This window comes from Amphibalanus amphitrite, unplaced genomic scaffold (genome assembly GCF_019059575.1).
Source record: "Amphibalanus amphitrite isolate SeventyFive unplaced genomic scaffold, NRLGWU_Aamphi_draft 000254F_arrow, whole genome shotgun sequence".
NCBI lineage: Eukaryota > Metazoa > Arthropoda > Thecostraca > Balanomorpha > Balanidae > Amphibalanus > Amphibalanus amphitrite.
The window spans coordinates 176,463-187,500 of record NW_024881749.1 but is presented as its reverse complement, the minus strand read 5'-3'; the positions used below and the strand labels follow the sequence as shown (position 1 = coordinate 187,500).

The following is an 11,038-nucleotide window of genomic DNA, read 5'->3' as shown; positions in this document are numbered from 1 at the left end:
CACCACCGGACCACCACCCACACCCACCCTGTAGCGCGGGCCCGTGCGGGAGTTACCTGCAGCAGTGATCTGCAGAAAACGGCGGCGTCCACTCATTCCCACCATCTCGGACCTATGCAGAAGGCGGCATCCACTCGTTCCCTCCAGCTCGGGCCTACACATGTCGGCGGCCTGAGCCCGCTTCATTTACTCCTTCCTACCTGTTGGCGTCCATCCTCTCTCCCCACTCCCTCCCCATGGACCTGAAAGAGGTTCCATCGCCGTCCTCTCCCTCCCCATGGACCTACGTCCCATCACCTCTTCTCTCTTCAGCACAGACCTGTAGAAGGCGGTATAAGCCCACGCTTCCCTTCACGCACCTGTGGCCGGTGGCTGCGTCGGTCGCTGTACGTCCGGCAGGCCGATGCTGATCCGGTGCACGGCCAGCGACCTCACGTAGGCCACCGGCGGCCCGCTCGAGTAGCCGACGGCCGTGTGTAGCAGCAGGTCGCTGAAGGCCGCCGGCAGCTTGGTGGTGTGCACCGACAGTGACACGGACGGCGACTTGAGGCTCGTGTTCAGCACCGGGTCCTCCGTCTGTGGCGCGGGGAGGGCGGGTGGTCAGCGGGCGCGCAGATGTGGAGGGGAGTGGCTGACGGGCTGTGAGCCTGTGTGTGAGACGGAACAACGCCCAACGGGTGTTTGCTGGGAGACGGAGGCCGAGCTTGTAGGAGAGGAAGAAGGAAGACGTTGTTAGGGCTCACCTACGTAATCCGCGCGTGTGCTTGAGTTGCTTGAATGATCGAAAATAGCAGGTCAGGTGCACATTATAATAGTGCACACTGCACAGTGCACAGGCATGTTGTTTGACTAAGTTCCTTAAAGTGACCGGGACATGCATAGCGAAAGTTTATCAAATAATGTTACCCATCATTTAGAAAGGGCATCAAAGTTCCCACAAAGGTCTGACAACATTGGCAAATTGGACCACACCAACGGCCTCACTAAGGGTGCAAAATTCCGCTACGGGTCCAGAATTCCACTACGGGCGCAGAATTTCTGAGTACCGTCGCTACGGCCCGAACTACCGGCGATTGCCACTGGGTACGTCACTCAAAACGCGCCTTCCACCGCGCACCCACAGCGGCCCCCGGTCCCGGACTCGGCCGACCCAGTGGCCGCCCCTCCCCCGCCCCGCCCGCCTGCATTCCGGGCGGCGTCACGGCGCCCATCACGGCGCGGAAGCCGTCACGAATGGGCGCTAATCGCCGGCCCGCTGGGAAACCGGCATCTGTCAGGCAAGCGTGCATGTGAGAACGTGGCCCCGGCGGGCCGATCGGTGTGCCGAGCCGCTGTCACTGCCGATGCCCGTCCACTGTGGGAGCCCAATTGCCGGGTATTAACGGACGGCAGGCTCGGTGCCGCGCTCGCCCGGAGCCGGGGAATGCCCAGGTGTCGTCCGTCACCCAGCGCCGAAACGGGTGAGAGCCGATACAGCGCCGGTGAGAACAGATACAGCGCCGGTGAGATACAGATACCGGGCCGGTGAGAGCCGATACAGCGACGGTGAGAGCCGATATAGCGCCGGTAAGAACAGATACAGCGCCGGTGAGAACAGATACAGCGCCGGTGAGAGCCGATACAGCGACGGTGAGATACAGATGCCGGGCCGGTGAGAGCACATAGACGATACCGGGCCGGTGAGAGCAGATGCAATGCTGGCCTCAGCAGATGCCGAGTTTATGTGAGCGGATGCCGAGTGCATATTTCGAGTTAATGTGACCAGATGCCGAGTTAATGTGACCAGATGTCGAGCCGCGCGTTCCGTTGGATAAAATGTGCATCCTGTTCGGGAATCAACCGCATAACTGGCGGACTAAAGGAACCGCCCATGGCGCCAGTTGTTCAAACAGCATGCAAACATTCTTAGACTGTTCTGGTGCACAGAGGCTTCCGCTTTCTAAACATTAAAAAATGGCATCAGTCCGCGCATGATTGGGGGAAGGGGCAGAAATGGACGAGAAAACTTGTGTCCAATTGCCAAAACATGGTTAAAAAAAAACACGTGAGCATTTTTTCCGTGATCGATTCCGTGATCGATCTCAAATTTGGCATGTCAAGGGACGACCTTAATCTCTATAGACTTTTTTCAAAATTTTGAAACATTGACTTTCAGAGGACATTATATCTTAAACATTTCTCTGGTGGTCAAAGTTCAGAATTTATTCAGTTTTGTAACTCTGCTAATTCTACTTCGTTGTGCTAGACATTTTTCTGTACTTTCAATAGGTACTGTAGGCGTGATAGCTCTTTCGCAAAACTTTTTTGGGTTGAAAGTGGAAGAACATGACGTCATTCTGAGGTCATTTGGAGCCAACCTACCATAGCTTCTACTTTCTAGGAAAACGTTTGACCACAACGTGTATAGTTTTGAAAGCCATAGGGGTCATGAAAGTTTCGTGACTATATCTGCAACGCTTTAGGTGATATCGACAGAAAAAGAGGGGGCCGTTTCGCCCCCTTCCCCAGCTGGCTAACTCGCGTTTGACTTTCGTACGCTTATTTTAAGATTGCAAGATCGGATTGCAATTACAACACACAATGCCCTAAATGCCCGCGGCGGGTGCATCAGGTGACTCAGAGGCGCCGCCCACCGGGAGCCGATGGGGTTGTATTAGCGCGACCTTGATCCCATGTCGCTGGGCACACTGGAAGCGGCCTCCCGCCCGACCCCGCACTGGGAGCGGCCTGCCGCCCCACCCGGCCCGTGGGCGGCCGCCGACGACACGTGCGCACACCATGCGCCACGTGACGTGGGACACGTGCCGCTCGCCAGCACGGTTAAATCGGGCCTCATGTTTCAGGTATTTTTAGCCGCGTGTCCGAGTGTCACCGCCTGGCCGGCACCGGCGCTGACAGCCGGCCCCGCCCCACTGCACCCCTAGTGACCCCGCCCCCACCCTGCCGCGGTCACCCCGCCAGGCTCCGCCCCTCCCGAGGCCCCGCCCCCGAGATCGCAGCAGAGCTGAGCCTCCCCGCCGCAGCTCTGTAAGCTGGGCAGTAAGAACTCTAAAGGATCGGTGAGGCAAAGGTTGACCGAAATATGTAGTCTGTAGAGATGTGTATCAAATAGCCTTGAAATATGCCGTTGAAAGACATGATACAAGACAAGTGAAACATGAAATGCACAAGTCCGTAGGGTAAACGATGTTTGAAATGTTGTTGTCTGTTAAAGCCCTGTTTAAAAATAAAACAACTTAGCCGTGAAACCATGCAATCAATTTTACGAGTTCACTTTTGGGAAACAACTGGCCCATCCAAGAAAAGCCTAAACATAATTGTTGGAGACAAACACCTTTCATGTCAAAAGTCATGGAAATTGGAACATGCAAATAAAAACAGGAAACAGCCCACTATACTTGTAATGCAGGATACAGAGATGGAGATTCTAATGAGGATTTCAAGCATCAATCAGGGATAGAATGGATAAACACCTTAAGCGGACGAATGACCAAGACGTTTTATCACGCTTCTATTGATGAAGTGGTGGACATTGGACCGTTCGCCCACGCCTGAAAATAACGACGGTCATAAGAAAATGCATAGTAGGTAGGAAGTAAAGTAATGTGTACTCACCACGACCAGCAGATCTCCTGAGAACCGTTCCGTTTCTATGTACCACGTGACCGGCATGACAGCCTTCAGCAGCTGAAACACAGCATAACGTGACTTAAGCAAACACGTCACGTGATCCCACACGGTGAACGAGTGACAACAAACAACGAACGAGTTAACGACAAGGTGCCAGTGAACGAGAGACTTTGAGAAAACAGGAGACTCTGAGCGAGTCTAGCGCAGCCAGACGATCGATCTTGAGTCGATCCATTTTAGAGAAAACTGCGAAAGCTGCAGCCCGATGCGCTGGGCACTTAGGTAGGTACTTAGATATATTTTAGCTGCTAATGGCAAAAATGCATGCTTTGTTATGCAAGGATAAAGCTCAGATATCAAATAAAGCAAGGTAACGCACAGGTAGGGCGAATGTTCCGATTAGTGACCACTTAAAATTGAAGCTCCATGTGGCACGGAGTAGGTATACTGTTCGTTTGTACTGCGAAAGTTTTTTATTATTATTGTTTGAACATTTTTCTACACACATTTACGTAGGCACTCTTAGCTTTCACGTACCCTTACCAATAACGTCAGAAATGAGATCTCGCCGCCCCTTGCAAAAACCTAAATAGGGAAGTTGTTCGCTTTTTGCAACCTATGTTGTTACGAGCGAGCAAGCGCAGCGAGCGAAGTGAGTCTTTTCAATATAACGGAAAAATCTCAGCATGAGCGGCCCGGCCCGGCCCGGCCCGGCCCGGCCCGGCCCGGCCCGGCCTGTAACGCTTTTGAGAGGCTTATATCTCAGCAACCGCTGGACCGATTGGCCTGCGGGCTTTTTTGTTGGGTAGCCCCATCCCTTCTACCCCGTAATTGACTACTTTTGATACATCTCAGTGACCGTCGTGGCACGTGCCACGTGAAAAGTCAAGGGTGTTCAAGCTGTTTTGCAAAAGTAGTGATTTTGAGAGGCTCATATCTCAGCAGCCGCTTGGGCGATTGACTTGCGGTAATTTTTGTAGGGTAGCAGTAGGTATCCCTTCTACCCAAAATAGCATACTCTCGATGCATGTGGGTCACCCCCAGTGCACGTGCAAAATACAACAATAAGAGGTGCCAAATTTGTTCCCATTTCAGTAACTCGGTAATTACTGGGGCGATTTCGCTAAAACTTGGCATACAGGTAGGCACCCACCAGGCAATGCATTCCCATGTGTTGCGGTGAGGGTGCTACTGCACGTGCGCACGTGCAGGGGGCGTTTCCAGATCTCGAGAACGGCTGGGCCGATTGCGCTCAAATTTGGTACACGGTTGGGGACCAGTTAGTAGGGTGCCGTGCAAAAGTCATTTTGGACCCCGTTTGCACGTGCGCACGTGCAGAATGCCGCTTCCAGATCTCAGGAACGGCTGGGCCGACTGCGTTCAAATTTGGCACACCGCTAGCGACCGGTTAGAAGGGTGCTTTGCACAAGCCCGTTGGAAGCACCCTCTCGCCCTTCCGCACGTGCAGGGCTCACTATCTCGCTCGCTCGTTCTTCGCCCAAAAGGCGTTTTACTGGTTTATAGGTTGAATGAGGCATTGGTTCAATGATTCCCTTCCGGCATTTATTTGGAATTAATATGTATGAGATAAGAAAGTTTTCTAGGCACGGAATAACCTGAAGTGGCACAACAAGTTATTCCTTACCAGTTGCCTCCCACTCTTCATGTTACGAAGTGGGCATAAAAGTTGCAGTCAATCAGTTGCTAAGCTGATGCGTTTAAATGGTGCCTATTGCAGGCACGGCTAACCGAGAACTTCAATAAAATTAAAAAGTTCCTTAATGATAATTATCTCAATTTATGTACTTCACATAAATATTTACCGACATATGTTCCAGTTGATGATTTGCCTGGTGCTCACGTAACCACCGACAAAAAAGCGAGCATAAGCGGTACCTACAATGCTTACAAAGTGGTGAATAAATATCTGCTTACATTGATCCAACATGGTCTAAACTTTTATATTTGAACAATAATGTTTTTTCATCAACGCCTTCCTCATTCAGAGACGTTGTGCCGGTATAAAACAACAGAATCTGCTTTTGGTAATTCATTTTCCTGATTTCTCTTTTTTTTTTGCTCTTTTTGCGCCAAACGGCCAGCATCGGTCAGTATGCTATCTTACCAGACTATAGGTAGGCACTCCACAGCACTTAACTCTCCACAGGATAACACTTTTCTAATGACCCTGAGAATGATGACGGTGTGACTTGAGGCGGCGCGAACGCATTAGCCTATTACTGATCAGCATAAGCACGAGCTTGATTCGCGAATGGACAGGGTTACATCAGCCAGCACACTATTCTTAATCGTATATGGGCGATGCGCCGTCCAGGTTTGCCCCAAAGTTCAAGGGTGCCGCCCCAAAGCGCCGATGCCGGGCGCAGAAGCGCTCCATTTCGTCAGGTGGCCATTCACATATCCGGTCAGGTGGGAGCTCTGACGTCAGATGGCGTGTGATGACGTCACTCAGAGGCTCCAAGTCCAGCGCTGTCCAGCCGGCGCGTCGTTTGTGTTTATTCACATCGCTAGCTTCCGTCGGTGGGCCGTCAGCAGCGGATAGAAAAATAAACCGCCGTTCTAAATCGCCGTGGCATCCACGACAAATGCACCACGGGGATGTTGTGTTGACACAAGCGAGTTAAGAGCCAATCGGAACTAAGTCTTTGAATTCCACGATCGTCAAAATAGCAACTTCGCATTTTGTTTGGAAGAGACAACGAGGTAGCACACGAAATCAAACAATCGGCCATATAGTTTATACTTTAATGCAGCACTTGCGCCAAGTAAGGACAGTAGATTGCAATGCCAGCCAGGCACGATGTAAGGGGCTGTATGTACCGTGTGACAGGCGACAGCCGCTTCTATACAGATGTCACCCTTTTACTTGAACACACGCGGGATGCAGAAATGAATAGGGATATTCTACATACTTTAATGTCACAATTAATTCTGGTACCAGCGGATTTCAGATGGACGGCTGTTAGCAATATTAACACGCGCACCGACGGGGGGGGCGGATATCCGCCCCTCCTGAGGTTTTTCACGAATAGCGGGAAAACCGCGGCGCGTAGCGCCGCAAAATTTGGTACGACTATTCTCTCATCAATTTTACACATGGTGTGCAAGTTTGAACCTCCTATCTTTTAAGGTCAGGTCACCAGTTCACTTTGAATGACCCAACCTCAAGTCACTTTTTTGCAACTTTGTCACCGTGCCAGAGCTACAGTAGGGGAAGTTGGGGGAACGCCGAAGACTTTTTTTCTGACGCCCGTAGCACGCAAGGTAGACAACATAAGCTATTCTTGTTGGCGTCATTCGAGAGGCCAGTCTTTTGCCTTTCAAACATACCAGGCGCATTTGATGAATTCGCATACCGTTAAGCGCACAAACTAAAAATATCAAAGAAGTGACTTTTTCGGCGTTGCCCCGGACTGCGGGGAAAGCCGAAAATGGGATAAATGATCTACGGGGAATGCCGACATTGATGTTTTGCCATTTTATCTCAAACTTTATCCAGAATTGATCAAAGCTGACACGCGTTTTAAGAGCTTGAGGACGCGGTGCACACTGGAAGTTATAATTGTGTGATATAATAAGAACATGCCAGGTAAATCATTCCTTATAGGTAACAGACCGTTGTGTCGGTTGAAAGTGTAGGGGAAAGTGGGTGTATTGCGCCCTCCTAACCAATTGCGCCCACCAACATTCCCACGGATTCAATGGCATGTTTTGAATTTTGTGTTCGAAAACATTATTTTCCCCACTGGATAGTTCCTTTTGTGGCCCAAGCTCCCCGATGAAGCCAATCAGCGAGGCTCATTACGCCATCAAAGATGTTACGGCGTTTTCTTAGCTTTTTTTGCAGTGTTTTGAGCCGTTGGCTATAAAAATGTGTGATATTTGTGTGATTTTCAGAGTGATATTTAGAAAGAAAAACCCTTTTTTCATTATATTTCACTAAAACAGTTAATTTCCTTCAACATCTTTATGATAACTTCCACGCTTTTATTAAAAAGTACCTCAATTTGAATTGCGCCCATGGCAATTGCGCCAGGGGGGCGCAAATAGAATAATGGTGTAGCTATTGTATATCACGACAGCATGAATGCATCATTAACTGATTGCAATAAAGAAGGAGTTTAAGGTCAGGCAGGGGAGCAGCCCGCTGTCGTCAGTCCGCAAATTATTTCTCTCGTCAAACTTATAATGCAGCTGCCATTTAGGCTACGAACTTGTGTAATTGACAAAATACGACATTTTCAACATGGACTCAGGCGTGAGAGGTGACAGCTATGATAAAAAAGTAAAAACTGATGTCATAAAACTGTCGAAATAATGAAAATTATTAATTTTGAGAGAAACGATTGGAAATATAACCGTATAGGCGCATACGTTCACATATATCTAGTCGGTTACAGTAAACGTTTTCGTTGCACTTTTACAAGCGTACGAACACATGTAAAGTTATCTACCTGGGCAAAAAAACATCGCGATTTACACCTAAATTTACTATTTAACCAGCGTGAATAACATTATGAATGTTAAAGTAAGCCGCAATGACATTAGACTGCGGGGGTGTATGCATTCCGTCTCATTCGCTTAGCCATGTTAAAGTATAGGGCGCAATTGGGTTCGAATTGCGCCATCCCCCTGGCGCAATTTACAGCAGTTGTTGGCAAATGCGCCCTTTTACATGTTTCTGAAAAAGCAGCTGTCAGAAGCAAACGAAACATTCTTAATTGATCGGGAGGCTCTTAAATCGTAGCCAATGAGTTCCTCTTTGAAATGGTCACCGATGCATGCTTATATCTCCAGCGGTTTTCTTACAATTAGCGTTTTTCCTTAAGGTGGCGCAATTCACCCTCCTTCCCCTAATTTGTGTGACTAAAAATACGCGTTGCTATTCTACAGCAGTAAAGTCCACGTAGCGTGCTTTTAACACGTGCGTAATCGCACGTTTTCGGCATTACCCCAGCCTGCCATACTTTCATTTGCAGGCCCATAACTTTTCAACGTGCTGTATAAATTTCAAATAGGCAGCACACTTATGCAAAGACATGCTAAAGATTACTTGACCGAATTGGCCAGACAAACGGTAGCATAATGAGTAAGAAATGCAGCTTCAAAGGCGCATGTAGTACAAGGGAAACGTACCTTGAAAACGCTCTTGGCGCCCTCACAGTCGAAGTATTCCGAATGACGACTCGTAACAAACATGCGATAATTGTAGTCACTTTAGCTTCAGAGCATCACTGACAGGTGGCATCCATGTCTTACGGTTTTCGAAATATCTCGAATTTCGGCTTTGCCCCAACTCCGGCATTGCCCCAACTTCCCCTAGATGTCCGAGGCCTTTGAAAGTCACAGGATATTATAAGATCATTAGTAGCTACAATTTGTATATCTCGGAATTTTGATATCGGTGACCTAGGGTCAGGTCAATTTCTCGACCTCCCCATTATAAGTCAATGGGGGAAAAATCAACTCCCTGTTTTTACCACTAAAACGGGTCGGAATGGCCCCATAAACTATACATGACCTCTTATACGATCAATCTTCACTGTCTTGAGGTCTGTTTTGCTGTTGGGCAGCTGCAAGGTCACGTGACGTCATCAAAGGTCACCAGCGGTTTTTTGACAATAACTCCGTACAGGAACAAGATACAGCCGCGCGGATGGTCTCATTGTGTTCAGCTCGTCAAGGCGCATCGAATGATATGCATGATGACCTCGAGGTCACGTGACCTGAGGTCAACCTTTGACCTTGACCTTTCGAGGTCAACATATATATCATTCGATGCGGATTGACGAGAGGATCACGATGCTGCCCTTAGTTTGTTCCTATATTGACTAGTTCGAAAGTTATTCGAGAAAAACTCTCCATACCTAGCGCCGCCATTTTGACTTTTTTGACCCCTGTGACGTCATCTTTGACCTGACCTGAAAATGACCTTAGTAAAAATTGTAGACCTTGTCCGTGCGTATCCCTTGCCGTTTACCGCTTGTCGCTATCTTGCTTCGTTCTCGAGATCTCAGGGGGGGGGCGGTCATCCGCCCCCCCCCCCCCGTCGGTACGAAGTTGGCGAAGTCGGTGCGCGGGTTAAAATACGGATGATAATTGGAGAGAAAAAAATCGTTACCGTTGGGTGACGATTTTTGTGACTTATATATTTATGCCTATGACCATCAATATGATTTAAATTCGAGGTAACTGTATATCCGAAGATTTGGCCCGCATGATTTTTGTTTGCGGCCTTGCGTTTCTTGCTCACATCCGGGCATGAGCGCTCGTTGACTCAGCCCCCCGCTGCTGTTGCTGGAATGCCACATCCCCATGGATACCTACATCTTCAGCGGCGCGACCGGGGCCGCCTTTGACCTGCCGTCGCCGAGTGGCATCAAACGCCGGCCGGACGGGCCAAGAGGCGGGGGCGGCGCGGCCAATGCGGCGCACTCGCCCGGGCCGCCGGCCGTCCTGCGCCATCAACTATTTGTGACCGTGAGTCAGCCCCGGGGTCTGTTTTAGCACCGACCGGGAGCCGGTGCCGCCGAGTCCATTGTGGCCCATCCAGAAATACCCGGCCGTTCGCATCCCCCGCATTCCGGGCGTCGCAGAGAAATAGTTTGGCAGGCGCACCGGCTGCCACCGTGCAATAAATCAGTTCGCCCGGCCTGATACCGTCGGATAAATAATATGCGGGGTTTAGCTCAGCTGGAACTGCCACTTTATTAAGCCGAGTCCAGCGTCATCGTCCAGCACAAAATTATACACCAGCTCTGACGTCATGGGATATTCTCATCAGGCTTATGACATAAAGAACTTGGGAAATGTCCGCCGTGATACTTGAGAATTAGATGCCGCTGCTAAGCAACCTAAAACATGTTGCTCCCTTATATGCAATCCGGTACGTACATTGAATTGGAATATGTATCATGTTATTTTCTGGAAATGAATGAGTAGGTAAACGAGCGTCCATGCAGTAGGTGCCTATCGAAGTAGGAAACATGTAAAGGTGATACCTGCGTTTTCTTCAAAGCCGTTTGAAAAGATGTACGGAACATATTAAAGCAACCAGCTGCCTCCATTTCAAAAAGTCAAAGGCCAGATTCATTCACGCTCGCACACTTTAAATCCCAAAAGCAAAAGAAGAATGGCTAAGTTGAGTTCTTTCATTTCTGACACAGGTCGCAAAGAGACGCGTTTTCAATTACAAAGGTTCATTGCGTAGCCGAAATAATCAACAGTCCAGTAAAACCCGTCGTAACCATCCACGGGCTAACTGCTGGGTCCTAGCCGTGCCACCGGCGGAGAAGGCTTCAGGACGGCGGCAGAGCGTCGTCCCACCGATGCCATGGTGAGTCACGGACGTCACCATTGGTGACGTCCGTGCCGCTGGACCACGGCG

At 49.5% G+C, this 11,038-nt stretch overlaps 1 protein-coding gene across 2 annotated transcripts in view; it reads right to left on the bottom strand.

Moving 5' to 3' along the window:
- LOC122386519 (transforming growth factor beta receptor type 3-like) overlaps nt 1-11,038 on the bottom strand; it is a 103,455-nt gene that overhangs the window by 10,902 nt on the left and 81,515 nt on the right. For both annotated transcript variants that reach the window (XM_043375793.1, XM_043375794.1), the window contains 2 exons: nt 3,616-3,687; nt 360-576 (listed from right to left, as the gene is read on the bottom strand). In XM_043375793.1, coding sequence (XP_043231728.1) covers nt 360-576; nt 3,616-3,687 — 289 coding nt within the window. The remainder of the gene's footprint in view (nt 1-359; nt 577-3,615; nt 3,688-11,038) is intronic.